The sequence below is a fragment of the Oncorhynchus mykiss genome, chromosome 27 (assembly GCF_013265735.2).
Source record: "Oncorhynchus mykiss isolate Arlee chromosome 27, USDA_OmykA_1.1, whole genome shotgun sequence".
NCBI lineage: Eukaryota > Metazoa > Chordata > Actinopteri > Salmoniformes > Salmonidae > Oncorhynchus > Oncorhynchus mykiss.
Window position 1 is genome coordinate 19,712,979 of NC_048591.1, and position 15,143 is coordinate 19,728,121.

Genomic DNA, 15,143 nt, shown 5'->3' on the forward strand with positions numbered 1-15,143 from the left:
CCTAAGACAGTGCTACAGGGAGAAAGGACAGACAGCTGATCGTCCTCGCAGTGGCAGACCACGTGTAACAACACCTGCACAGGATCAGTACATCCGAACAACACACCTGCGGGACAGGTACAGGATGGAAACAACAACCGCCCGAGTTACACCAGGAACGCACAATCCATCAGTGCTCAGACTGTCCGCAATAAGCTGAGAGAGGCTGGACTGAGGGCTTGTAGGCCTGTTGTAAGGCAGGTCCTCACCAGACATCAACGGCAACAACGTCACCTATGGGCACAAACCCACCGTCGCTGGACCAGACAGGACTGGCAAAAAGTGCTCTTCACTGATGAGTCGCGGTTTAGTTTCATCAGGGGTGATGGTCGGATTCTCGTTTATCGTCAAAGGAATGAGCGTTACACTGAGGCCTGTACTCTGGAGCGGGATCAATTTGGAGGTGGAGGGTCTGTCATGGTCTGGGGCAGTGTGTCACACCATCATTGGACTGAGCTGGTTGTCATTGCAGGCAATCTCAGCGCTGTGCGTTACAGGGAAGACATCCTCCTCCCTTATGTGGTACCCTTCCTGCAGGCTCATCCTCACATGACCCTCAGCATGACAATGCCACCAGCCATACTGCTCATTCTGTGTGTGATTTCCTGCAAGACAGGAATGTCAGTGATCTACCATGGCCAGCAAAGAGCCCGGATCTCAATCCCATTGAGCACATCTGGGACCTGTTGGATCAGAGGGTGAGGGCTAGGGGAGGGCTAGGGCCATTCCCCTCAGAAATGTCTGGGAATTTGCAGGTGCATTGGTGGAAGAGTGGGGTAACATCTCACAGCAAGAACTGGCAAATTTGGTGCAGTCCATGAGGAGGAGATGCACTGCAGTACTTAATCTCGCTGGACGCTAGCGTCCCACCTCGACAACAGCCAGTGAAATTGCAGGGCGCAAAATTCAAAACAACAGAAATCTCATAATTACAATTCCTCAAATATTATACACCATTTTAAAGAGAAACTTATTGTAAATCCAACCACAGTGTCTGATTTCAAAAAGGCTTTACGGAGAAAGCACACCATGCGATTATGTTAGGTCAGCGCCTTGTCACAGAAAACCATACAGCCATTTTCCAGCCAAGGAGAGGGCTCACAAAAGTCAGAAATAGCGATTAAATGAATCACTAACCTTTGATGATCTTCATCAGATGGCACTCACAGGACTTCAAGTTACACAATAAATGTGTGTTTTGTTCGATAAAGTTAATCTTTATGTCCAAAAACCTCAGTTGAAATTGGGGAGTTATGTACAGTAATCATTGTCTCAAACAAACATCCGGTGAAAATGCAGAGAGCCACATCAAATTACAGAAATACTCATCATAAACATTGATGAAAGATACAAGTGTTTAACATACATTTAAAGATAAACTTCTCCTTAATGCAACCGCTGTGTCAGATTTCAAAAAGGCATTACCACGAAAGCACACTATGCGAATATGTTAGGTCAGCGCCTAGCCACAAAACCATACAGCCATTTTCCAACCAAGGAGAAGTGTCACAAAAGTCAGAAATAGCGTTACAATTAATCACTTACCTTTGATGATCTTCATCTGGTGGCACTCCCAGGTCTCCATGTTAGACAATAAATGTTTGTTTTGTTCGATAATGTCCCTCTTTATGCCCAAAAACCTCAGTTTTGTTGGTGCGTTTAGTTCAGAAATCCAAAGGCACAATACGCACTCTCAACATCAAGACGAAAAGTTTAAAAAGTACAATAAAAGTTAGCAGAAACATGTCAAACGATGTTTAAAATCAATCCTCAGGTTGTTTTTTGTCATAAATAATCAATAATATTTCAACCGGACAAAAGCTTCGTCAATAGAAAAGGAGATACAAGAAAGGCGTGTTCCCGATCACGCGCGTTCCAGATCCACTGGCCTCTCATTGAAAGTGCTGTATCTCCCTCATTTTTTCAGAGTAAAAGCCTGAAACAATGCCTAAAGACTGGCCACATGTAGAGGAAGCCATAGATATTGTTAACTTGTATGGTGGATAGGCTTTCAATGGAAAAATAATAGTTTTTCCTGGTTGGATTTTCCTCAGGTTTTCGCCTGCCATATAAGTTCTGTTATACTCAGACATTATTTTAACAGTTTTGGAAACTTTAGAGTGTTTTCAATCCAAATCTACTAATTATATGCATATCCTAGCTTCTGGGCCTGAGTAGCAGGCAGTTTAATTTGGGCACGCTTTTCATCCAAAATTCCGAATGATGCCCCCTACATCTTGTTATGTTCATACAAATATTTACACATGTTAAGTTTGCTGAAAATAAACACAGTTGGCAGTGAGAGGATGCTTCTTTTTTTGCTGAGTTTACTTCAGAAATCATTGAGAAATGCTGCTGATCATGTGCTGCTATTTCGACTGCACCCCCTTTGTCTATAACCACCATGGTTATTATCTGCTCCTGCTGGTCATCTTTGAATCTTTGAACGTCTTAAAATATGTACTCTTAAATATCAACCCGCTACAGCCAGAAGAGAACTGTCCACCCCTTGGAGCCTGGTCCTCTCTAGGTTTCTTCCTAGGTTCCTGCCATCGAATGAGTTTTCCTATCAACTGTGCTTCTGCCTCTGCATTGCTTGTTCTTTGGGGTTTTAGGTTGGGTATCTTTAAAGTACTTTATGCTGATGTAAAAAAGGCAATACATTTATTTGATTGATTGATTGATTGAGAAACAAACGTCATGTTATAAACAGCCTTTAAATTATTTGTGAACGCTTTATAAAGTTGTTTCATTTAAAGTAGGACCAGATGGAGTGACTGGACTCATAGGCCAGAACATATTAGTCACAACATCCGTCTCCAGGTAAGACACATGTTCTGACTTTGTTCAATATTGTGATTGGATCAATAAGCATTCCAAGCATGCAATGAGAGACATCAAACAGGTGTGGTTAACTGTAATCCACCGTTAATCAGTAAAGTTTAGATAAATATCCGAGGAGGAATCAGGAGTGTGTGTTTGGTTAGTACTGGAATGCTGGAAAGTGCCATTGCAGTGCATCATGCACATTACCTACTAAAGGAGCAAGTTAAGAAGGATGTATGTAGAGCAATAATGCCACCTGAAAAAACAGAGATCTCATGTCTGTCAAAGACAAATCCAAAACTGGTTATTATGAATAAAACAAGCAGCATGGATATCAGTTGTCTGTTAGAAGATTGACAGGAGAATAGACTGATTGATCAGTGAGAGGACACTGTTGAAGCAGCACTCACCTGAAGCAAACTGTGTGCCAGTCAGTGTTGAGTGCCTGGAGATACTGTTCATCATAGATCCGCTGTCTGCATCCAGCACACACGGGCAAGCTTCTGCCAGCTGTAATACAGTTAGTGGACAGATCAAAGGATGACACATACAGTTGAAGTCGGAAGTTTACAAACACTTAGGCTGGAGTCATTAAAACTAGTTTTTCAACCACTCCACAAATTTCTTGTTAACAAACTATAGTTTGGCAAGTCGGTTAGGACATTACTTTGTGCATGACAAAAGTAATTTTTCCAACAATTGTTTACAAACAGATATTTCACTGTATCACAATTCCAGTGGGTCAATTCCAGTGGGTCAGAAATGTACATACACTAAGTTGACTGTGCCTTTAAACAGCTTGGAAAATTCCAGAAAATGTCATGACTTTAGAAGCTTCTGATTGGCTAATTGACATCATTGGAATCAATTGGAGGTGTACCTGTGGATGTATTCCGAGGCCTACCTTCAAACTCAGTGCCTCTTTGCTTGACATCATGGGAAAATCAAAATAAATCAGCAAAGACCTCAGTCTGGTTCATCCTTGGGAGCAATTTCAAAACGCCTGAAGGTACCACATTCATCTGTACAAACAAGAGTACGCAAGTATAAACACCATGGGACTACGCAGCCGTCATACCGCTCAGGAAGGAGAAGCGTTCTGTCTCCTAGAGATGAACGTACTTTGGTGCGAAAAGTGCAAATCAATCCCAGAACAATAGCAAAGGAACTTGTGAAAGAGGTACAAAAGTATCTATATCCACAGTAAAACGAGTCCTATGTCGACATAACCTGAAAGGCCGCTCAGCAAGGAAGAAGCCACTGCTACAAAACTGCCATAAAAAAGCCAGACTATGGTTTGCAACTGCACATGGGAACAAAGATCGTACCTTTGGAAAAATGTCCTCTGGTCTGATGAAACAAAAATTGAACTGTTTGGCCATAATGACCATCGTTATGTTTGGAGGACAAAGGGAGAGGCTTGCAAGCCGAAGAACACCATCCAAACCGTGAAGCACGGGGGTGGCAGCATCATGTTGTGGGAGTGCTTTGCTGCAAGAGGGACTGGTGCAATTCACAAAATAGATGACATCATGAGGCAGGAAATTTATGTGGATGTATTGAAGCAACATCTCAAGACATCAGTCAGGAAGTTAAAGCTTGGTCGCAAATGGGTCCTCCAAATGGACAATGACCACAAGCATACTTCCAAAGTTGTGGCAAAATGGCTTAAGAACAACAAAGTCAAGGTATTGGAGTGGCCATCACAAAGCCCTGACCTCCATCCCATAGAACATTTGTGGGCAGAACTGAAAAAGTGTGTGTGATCAAGGAGGCCTACAAACCTGACTCAGTTACACCAGCTCTGTCAGGAGGAATGGGCCAAAATTCACCCAACTTATTGTGGGAGCTTGTGGAATGCTACCCGAAACGTTTGAACCAAGTTAAACAATTTAAAGGCAATGCTACCAAATACTAATTGAATGTATGTAAACTTCTGACCCACTGGAAATGTGATGAAAGAAATAAAAGCTGAAATAAATCACTCTACTATTATTCTGAAATTTCACATTTTTAAAATAAAGTTGTGATCCTAACTGACCTAAGACAGGGAATTTTTACGAGGATTAAATGTCAGGAATTGTGAAAAACTGAGTTTAAATGTATTTGGCCAAGGTGTATGTAAACTTCCGACTTCAACTGTACATTAGCTTCACCATTTGCATGGCTCATATACTTCATGATACATCACCACCACCACCAGTGTTATTACATGAGATATGTGATAACCACTTTTAAAGAGGGAGGTGGGAATTAACTAACTGATCAGCTTAGCTTCAGAAATCCAGTAAGAGCAAATTGATGTATCAGACAGCAACCCATCAAATCTCTTATCACTACTGGTGGTAGAGGATGTCAATTGATTATTGATCAAGGGTTGATATCTCTGTTTCAGTAGAAAATTCTGTAAGTCTGAAAAGTACTCTAATACTGTAGGATTGTAATAATGTAAGATCACTGTTGACCCCAAATGACACAAATAGTTTCTATACAAACTAAAACCATAGCATCAGTTAGACAGCAAAAACAAATTCATCAACGGACACTCATTAGCTCAAACGCATACAACCTCCCCAATTTCAAAATGGAGATAAATTTACCTATTCTTAGTTCAACTGAGTATTAGAAGTGTGGGATATTTTCGGGGCATGCAAATGTGGCTTTTTTTCTTTTACTTTAGTTCTTAGAAGTAGAGCTTTGGAGCGGTGCATTAACACAGAACCACATTCATCTATTCTACACTGCTTTTGCTTGTAGGAGGATTTAGGTGTGTGTGTGTGTGTGTGTGTGTGTGTGTGTGTGTGTGTGTGTGTGTGTGTGTGTGTGTGTGTGTGTGTGTGTGTGTGTGTGTGTGTGTGTGTGTGTGTGTGTGTGTGTGTGTGTGTTGAGAAGGATCACAAGAGCATTTGTTATCCCCATGTAAATCCAGAATGGGAGAAGGGTGGTATGCAAACAGGAACATGGTGTCAGAAAAATAAATACTATTAATTTGTATATAGAAGAACCACAATATACGATTCTGTTTCATATGTGAGCAAAAGAAAGTTTTGTCTGAGAGAGAGAAAGAGAGTGAGAAAGCAAGCGAGCAACCGAGTGAGAGAGAAAGATTGACAGAGAGCGAGAGAGCGAGAGCGAGAGAGCAAGAGAACAGCGAGCAAGAGCCAGAAAGCTGCAACAAAGTGCTTGGATCTTTATAAATCAGTTTCCTTGTTTTACATTTGTCAATGTCACTTGTCACTGACTTTTAGGGTTCAGTGAGTCCATTCAACCTTATTTCAGAGGTCTTGGCAGCCCTTATCAAGTCAATGGCTTCATCACAAATAGCACCCTATTATTTATAGTATATAGTGCATAGACCCATAGGGCTGTGGTCAAAAGTGCACTACTCCCTATATCAGTGTTACCTAAACCTGGTCCTCGAGAACACCCAACAGTGCACATTTTTATTGTAACCCTGGACAGTCACTATTGTGCTGGGTTGGGAAACACTGCCCTATATAGTGCACTACTTTGACCAGAGCACTATGGGCCATGGACAAAACGAGTGCTCTATAAATGGAATAGGGTGCCATTTGGGACGCAGTCCCAAGATAGTTGGTTCCAAAATTATTGACATCATTGATAAAAATCAGCAATTGTGACTGTATAAAATAATTTATTAAAATACTGAGCTATATTGTAAAAAACAAAAATAACTCAGGAAATTGTATTCTTTTATACTAATATAATTGCTCAGAGAAAGAGATTTGGTTTAACCCCAAGATATTACCCCTGTTACTGTTAATGGTAATGGTGAGAGGTTAGCATCTTTGGGGTCATTTCATTTGTCACATGCTTTGTAAACAACAGGTGTAGACTAAGAGTGAAATTCTTATTTACAGGTCCATTCCAACAATGCAGAGAGAAAGATAATTGAGAAATAAGAGAGAAGTAATAACACATAATAATAAAAGTAATAATAAATACACAATGAGTAAAGATAACTTGGTTCTATACACGGGGTACCAGTACTGAGTCGATGTGCAGGGGTAACGAGGTAATTGAGTTAGATATGTACATATGACTAGGAATAAAATGACTAGTCAACAGGATAGATAATAAACAGTAGCAGCAGCGTATGTGATGACTAGCAGTAGGGGTAAAAGCTGTTCACTATCCTGTTGGTTCCAGACTTGGTGCATCGGTACCGCTTTCCGTGCGGTAGCAGAGAGAAAAGAAAAGTCTATGATGGGTGGCTGAAACATCATATTTACTTCAGTATTCAGACCCTTTACTCAGTACTTTGTTGAAGCACCTTTGGCAGCGAATACAGCCTTGAGTCTTCTTGAGTACGACGGTACAAGCTTGGCACACCTGTATTTGGGGAGTTTCTCCATTCTTCTCTGCAGATCCTTTCAAGCTCTGTCAGGGTGGATGGGAAGCGTCACTGCCCAGCGATTTACAGGTCTCCAGAGATGTTCGATCATGTTCAAGTCCGGGCTCTGGCTGGGCCACTCAAGGACATTCAGAGGCTTGTCTCGAAGCCACTCCTGCACTGTCTTGGCTGTGTGCTTAGGGTCGTTGTCCTGTTGGAAGGTGAGACTTCGCCCTGGTCTGAGGTCCTGAACGCTCTGAAACGGGATTTCATCAAGGATCTGTACTTTGCTCTGTTTATCTGTCCCTCGATCCTGGCAAGTATCTCAGTGCCTGCTGCTGAAAAACATCCCCACAGCATTTTGCTGCCACCACCATGCTTCACAGTAGGGATGGTGCCAAGTTTCCGCCAGACGTGACCCTTGGCATACAGGCCAAAGAGTTCGATCTTGGTTTCATCAGACCAGAGAATCTTGTTTCTCATGGTGTGAGAGTCCTTTAAGTGCCTTTAGACAAACTCCAAGCGGGCTGTCATGTGCATTTTACTGAGGAGTGGCTTCCGTCTGGCCACTCTACCATAAAGGCCTGATTGGTGGAGTGCTGCAGAGATGGCTGTCCTTCTGGAAGGTTCTCCCAACTCCACAGAGAAACTCTGGAGCTCTCTCAGAGTGGCCATCAGATTCTTGGTCACCCCTCTGACCAAGGCCCTTCTCCCTCTATTTGGCTGGGCGGCCAGCTCCAGGAAGAGTCTTGGTGGTTCCAAATTTATTCCGTTTAAGAATGCTGCAGAAATGTTTTGGTACCCTTCCCCAGGTCTGTGTCTCGACACAATCCTGTCTCTGAGCTCTACGGACAATTCTGTCAACCTCATGGCTTGGTTTTTGCTCTGATATGCACTGTCAACTGTGGGACCTTATATAGACAGGTGTGTGCCTTTTCAAATCATGTCCAATCAATTGAATTTACCCCAGGTGGACTGAAATAAAGTTGTAGAAACATCTCAAGGATGATCAATGAAAACAGGATGCACCGGAGCTCAATTTCGAGTCTCATAGCAAAGGGTCTGAATACTTATGTAAATAATATGTTTTTAATTTTTAATACATTTGCAAAAAATTTGCAAAACCTGTTTTCACTTTGTCATTATGAGGAATTGTGTGTAGACTGATGAGGGGAAGAAATAAATAAATAGATTTTAGAATAAGGTTGTGGAATAAATGCTGAAAAAGTCAAGGGTTCTGAATACTTTCTGAATGCACTGTATACACACAAATTAGGGCTGACCCCAATAAGTCGACTGGTCAATTATTTGGTTGTTAGGCTGTTGGTCAACCAAGATTGTTTTAGTCAAATATATATAATTATGATTTATTTATATATAAATATATATATATATTATTAATGCGTTTGAGCCAATCTGTTGTGTTGTGACAAGGTAGGGGTGGTATACAGAAGATAGGTAAAATACCATATTATGGCAAGAACAGCTCAAATTAACAAAGAGAAACGACAGTCCATCATTACTTTAAGACATGAAGGTCTGTCAATACGGAAAACGTTTGAACATTTCTTCAAGTGCAGTCACAAAAACCATCCCCACAGGAAAGGAAGTCCCAGAGTTACCTATGCTGCAGAGGATATGTACATTAGAGTTACCAGCCTCAGAAATTGCAGCCCAAATAAATGCTTCACAGAGTTCAAGTAACAGACACATCTCAATATCAACTGTTCAGAGGAGACTGTGTGAATCAGGCCTTCAAGGTCAAATTGCTGCAAAGAAATCACTACAAAAGGACACTAATGATAAGAAGAGACTTGCTTGGGCCAAGAAACACAAGCAATGGACCGGTAGAAATCTGTACTTTGGTCTGATGAGTCTACATTTTTAGTTTTTGTTTCCAACCGCTGTGTCTTTGTGAGATGCAGAATAGGTGAACAGTTGATCTCCGTATGTGTAGTTCCCACCGTGAAGTATGGAGGAGGAGGTGTGATGGTGCTTTGCTGGTTACACTGTCAGTGATTTATTTAGAATTCAAGGCACACTTAACCAGCATGGCTACCACAGCATTCTGTGGCAATATGCCATCCCATCTGGTTTGCGCTTAGTGGGACTATCATTTGTTTTTCAACAGGACAATAACCCAACACACCTAGTGTATAAGGGATATTTGAACAAGAAGGAGAGTGAAGCTGAAGGAGGAGAGTGAAGCTGGTTGATAGAATGCCAAGAGTGTGCAAAGCTGTCATCAAGGCAAAAGGTTGCTACTAATTTGGATTTGTTTAACACTTATTTGGATACTACATGATTCCATTTCATATTTCATAGTTTTGATGTCTTCACTATTATTTTACAATGTAGAAATTAGTAAAAATAAAGGAAAACCTTTGACTGGTACTGTATATGTTTGTGCCCATATCAGTGAACCAATCCATTGCGGAGGCCTAAACTTAAAGCCAATTTATGCTTGATTAGAAAATGTGGTCGGAGCCGCATTGCCAGGTGGTTTACCTGATAAAATGACAGCATATCTACTGTGGAAAGACCAAAATGACAGAGTTCCTCAGAGAGTAATTAGAGACAGGTTGAATCCTGTTGAGTTTTATGATAATTATGAGTTTTCAAGGAGATACCACTTCTCCAAGGACTCTGTAATGCAACTGGAAAGAAAGGTTGCACCAACCATTAAGCATGGGAGTGATAGGAGCGCGGCTGTACCCACTACTTCAGCTCTTAGTGGCCCTACGGTTCTATGCAACTGGATGTTTCCAGATGGTGGATGGGGATCTTTTTGGACTCCACAAGTCAACCATCTGCAGGATTGTAGTCCGCGTCTAGTGTTATTGCTGGTCTGAATAATCTGTACATAAGGTTCAATCCCAAAGAGGAATCAGCAGTTGGATTTTACAGGAGAGATAGATTCCCAGGTGTACTAGGGGCAATAGACTGGACACATTCCTATTCCCAACCCTGGTGGCAAGAATGGAGAACTATTCCATAATCGGAAAGGTTACTGCTCCATCAACGTGATGACAAAGGTCAGCTTACCAACATCGTAGCTAGATGGCCAGGATCCACCCATGACAGCAGAATCTTTGACAATAGTCGTCTGTGTGCAATGCTGGAAAGGAGGGGCATTTGAAGGCCACCTACTAGGTGACAATGGATATACTTGTCATGGGCACCTTATAACATCCCTTTTAAAACGCCCAGACACCAGACAAGAGGAAATACAACACCTCTCATCCTGACAAGAGGATAGACTTTTTGGAGTGTGGAAAAAAAAAATTCCCGTGCCTACAGGAGGGGTTCTGCACAAAGATGGACACGACCCTGACAATCATAATTGCAGTGACAGTTCTGTATAACTTTTGCAAGAGACAAGGAGACGAGCTACATAAGGAAGACCTACCTGTCCCCTATCAAAACTTTTTTAAATGTATTTTTTTACTTTTGGTGCCAGCGAGAATGACATTAGAAAATAGTCAAGACAACTAGCTTGATTGAGCCTCCGTCTTGTATAACTCACTAGGTCAGGATATTTAAGCCCCCATATATCCACTAGTTCCAATATATCCATGATATTCGTCATTTCCTTAAGTGCACAAGGGTGCTAGTTTGTAGAGTAATTTCCTTTACGTTCCATTGAGGTATTTAAAACCGTATTATAATCCCCCACCATAATAATAGAGTCTTGTACTGCTTGATCAATTATTATATACATTTTCAAAGAAGTGTGGATCATCATTATTTGGACCGTATAGATTAAAGAGCCAAATCTGTTTATGGTCCAATAACATAATTACAATAATCTGTCTTGCGGATCCGCTTAAACAATTTGCACATTCGAATCAAAAAGGATTGTTTATTAATACCATCACCCCTTTTGAGTTTCTTTACCCATGGGAGAAGTATACCCCCCCATCTAACATTTTTGAATGAGTTTCCTGTAAACAATAGGTATTATATTCCTTCTCTTTTCTTATCTGCTAAGCCATTACAATTATAAACTGGCTATACTTATTTCACCATTTACCATAATGCGATACAAGTTTCAATTCTATTTATCATAATATATGCTTGTAAACTCACCATTAGAAAGTACCATAATGATTGTGTCCATATAGCTGTACCATGATATTTGCACTGCTAAACCTAAACCTCCAATTGTTCTCCACTATTCCACCCTCTAAAACCTACCCCCATCCCAAGTTAGGTTGTCATCCCAGTGACTGGCAGACCACCCTTGTCCCCCTGGATCCTAGGTCCTTTGAGCGATTGGAACACATCCTTTAAAAAGAGCACACAGTGCCAGCCACAAAAACAGATCAACCAACCAAAGCATTTCCAATGCCCTCACCTTGATTGTATTATATACAGTTGTAAAAAATGTATACAGTACCAGTCAAAAGTTTGGACGCACCACCTCATTCAAGGGTTTTTTGTTATTTTAACTATTTTCTACATTGTAGAATAATAGAGAAAACATCAAAACTATTAAATAACACATGGAATCATGTAGGAACACACACATGCTGGTCCCCTGTTGTGACCATTTCCCAAGCATCTCTGTGCAGTCAGACCTCTGATTATTTTGTGCCACCAAGACCACAATATTTTGCCCCCTCTGATTGTCCGAGTGTGACCCTCTTCCCATGGGTTACTGCAGCTAGTGTTGCCAGCACTGACACTGCCTGGGTTGGGGCACCCCACCGGCTAGGTACAAGGTCGTCAGGGTTCTCATTAATAGCTTTGATAAATTCCTTGTATATTATGCTCAACCATCCAGGGGTTTTGGCTTTGAAACAGCTCATGAAACATGGGACCAACAATTTACATTTGCGTTTATATTTTTGTTCAGTGTAGTTACATTGAAAGTAGGTTAAACGAGGTCATGGATTCACAGGAATGGAATGACAAGGAAAGGTATTGTTTCAAAGAAAGTGTAACTGTATCAGTTGTGTTGATCTAGGTTAGAGCAGCGCTGCAGTTTCAACACCCCATTTAATTTTGATTTAATTAGATTGAACTAACCAAAACATTGGCAGTTGAAATAGACACATTATTATACTTCTAAACACCATCCCAGCCTTGTTAGCATTATGCAGCGGGCTTATGTTACTCGGAAATAAAATAGAACGACTAAGGTTACCTACTTGGGTTATTGCAGCAAAACAAGGACATACGGGACATTCTTTATTGATCATTCTCACAGAATACTTTTCATAAAGCTAACCCTCCAAAAACACCCTAACACAATGTATCTATTGTTTATTGTGTATGGTGTCGTTTATTATGAATTCAATGGAGCATCTCTGTTCTCGAGCGCGGAAGGATGCACTGCGCTCGCGCTAATAACATCTCCCGCCCTCACACATGCTTCAAGGCACCCGCTATCATGGTTCCAGAGAAAAACTGCGTATCGAAAACTTAAACTCACCTTCCTCCTCTCCCATACGTTCGTCCTTCCAGTCACAACAGAGCAGCATCAACCTCATTCACTCTCCGATTCCGAGCTCTATGAGAGCCTGACTCTGATGAACAGATAACCGGTCTCACTTCGACCAAAGCCCCGCTATTCGTGTTGTGTGTTTATGAAGCCGGATAGACTAGATCCTCACTGCTGGATACTACTTCGATTCATTCGATGAGGAGAGAATGGGCGATTTGAAACAGTCAGGCTGGGGGACCGGAAAATATGGGTTGGCCAACCGACAACAAACCCTGGAAATTTGGTCTGTGTAGCACAATCAAAAGCAACTGAGGGCAGAGAGACGAAGCAATGCGCAATGCACCCATCACAGAAATAGGAGATGTATCAGAATAGCTGTATTAGAATAGTCATCTAGTCTATGAGAGCATGCTGGAATACGCTAGTGGCAGTAAAAGTCTACATTCAGACATTTTAAAGTTCCTGAATAACATTTGAGCCATTGATTCATTAGATATGTTGGTGCAGTTTGGGTGCAGGTGGAAAAAAGCGGATACCTGGGCACAAATGTGTATTTATTAACCATTTTATTTCGTTATTTTACTTAAGCAAATAAAATGCCGGGATTACCGGGAACAAGTCACATGTGCGTCATGAAAATGTAAAAGTGCAAAACCCCATCGTTCCTCCTTTTTTGCCATTTAAATAAGATTAATACTATCCCACTGCATGGAAGACACGGTGCGGCGTGCCCCGGATCCGAGCGGCTCACACACAGTTCAGAAAAAGCCCTACGGGTAGGAGTGAGAGTCATGATAACCTAGGGCAATTACTACAACATATAGTCCACACAATCCCTAAAGATTCATCGTAGTGTAACTTCATAACAGAGTGAATCCATCTTTGGTCAGTAATGTCTAGTGAGTCTTATTCAACTGTAACTAACTCAAGTAAAGAGTGAAATGGGAGCTCACTCTCACAATTTACACAGACTAGGGGAAGCCTACACACAGACACATATTAAAAAAGCCCTTACACATACAGTATAACAATTCTCATCAGTGATTAAATGCATTACCCAAATATATATATTTTTTTTAACAAACATGTTTTGCCTTATTCAAGATTACACAAATATGGTGATAGTCTACTTTCATGAGCGGAAACATTTGAAACTTGAATAATGAGCGACAACTTGCATAAATGAAACTATAACTGAATGTGAAACTAGAATGATTTCAGATATAGATATGCATAACATTCTGGCCCCTAATCTAGCACACTAGAAAAATTATACGTAATTAATAAAACAAAATGTTCAATTCATACATACATAATCTACAATACATGCCAGAGCAGTATCGAAAGAATTTCAGTTTTACTTTTACATTTTTGTAAAACTAAAAACATACAAATCACTTAAAAAACAAAAAACACTGTTTCAAAGGTATTGAGTACAAACCAACACAATGTATGCTATGAATATCACTCACGATATCACCTACAAATCTTTTGAACACCTTTGGATTGATTGTCATCAGCTTTACCACATTCAGAGCAACACCTGCTCATCATACTTCACAAGTTTGTCAGAAATCAAGGTAAGAAGGCTACTTACACCATGGCCCTTAAAATATAGTCAAAGTTGAAGATGGCAGATGGACTGTGAAACCTGTGCCCACACACACACATGCTATGCCACTGCTATTTCATCCAGGGATATAAATAGCAGCAGAGATGATAGAAAGCCAGAGGAGGCAGTTCTGAAGATACATGGCCAAAGTTTATCAGCACTTTACTAACCACACCCCTTGAAGCTCAACCCTTGGTTTGACATGTCAGTATGCGAAGAGCTCCAACTTTGGTACACACAGACACTAAGCACATGGAGAGGGATGTACAGTTACAGGAATGGTGCGGGTTTTGACTTGGAGCACTTCTCTGCATTCAAAGCATGCTTAATGGCTCTAGTTGGATAATCTTTCATATTCTCCTATATACCCAAACATCTCTGGCAGCATGTGCAAGCTCACAAGCACATAGAGAGACACACAGCCACATATCAACGCCCACACACATGCATGCACACACAAACACTTGGTAACTACTAAAAGGGGAGCATCGTAGGCATGTCAGTAAGAGCTGATGAACACCACGAACAATGATAAAGGCACAATCAAAAACACTAAGTCACATCAAATGTGTGCAAAAGTCTGGGTCGGTGGGTTTGTATAAAAAATATATTGAGTCAAATAAAGTACAACATATCTTTACATACTCTAATGGGGGATTTTGTGCATATAAAATGTACATTCTAGATCATGCAGTAGCACCATTGTTTCTTGAGGTTCAACTTCTTCTGAAGAACACCCTCTACTTCTGCCTTCCACAGTATTTGCTTTGGCATCCAGCAGCAACTCCTCCTGTAGAGAAACAACATTGGAAGAGAGGACATTTTAAATGCATGCATTTGTAAGAGGGTTTGCATTTGTACTT

The 15,143-nt window shown here is 41.0% G+C and overlaps 2 protein-coding genes across 40 annotated transcripts in view; both read right to left on the minus strand.

The window, feature by feature from the left end:
- The window catches only part of LOC110507118 (LIM domain kinase 1), an 83,031-nt gene extending 70,141 nt beyond the window's left edge, over nt 1-12,890 (minus strand). The window contains exons 1-2 of one of the 3 annotated variants that reach the window (XM_036964951.1): nt 12,657-12,890; nt 3,276-3,375 (exon numbers count right to left, since the gene is read on the minus strand). In XM_036964951.1, the coding sequence (XP_036820846.1) occupies nt 3,276-3,375; nt 12,657-12,714 (158 nt within the window). In that variant the 5' untranslated portion in view covers nt 12,715-12,890. The remainder of the gene's footprint in view (nt 1-3,275; nt 3,376-12,656) is intronic. The other 2 variants (XM_036964954.1, XM_036964955.1) reach the window with 2 other exon arrangements.
- A 325-nt stretch (nt 12,891-13,215) lies between these two features.
- The window catches only part of LOC110507708 (elastin), a 118,147-nt gene continuing 116,219 nt past the window's right edge, over nt 13,216-15,143 (minus strand). For all 37 annotated transcript variants that reach the window (XM_036965341.1, XM_036965358.1, XM_036965357.1 and 34 more), the window contains one exon: nt 13,216-15,070. In XM_036965341.1, the coding sequence (XP_036821236.1) occupies nt 15,021-15,070 (50 nt within the window). In that variant the 3' untranslated portion in view covers nt 13,216-15,020. The remainder of the gene's footprint in view (nt 15,071-15,143) is intronic.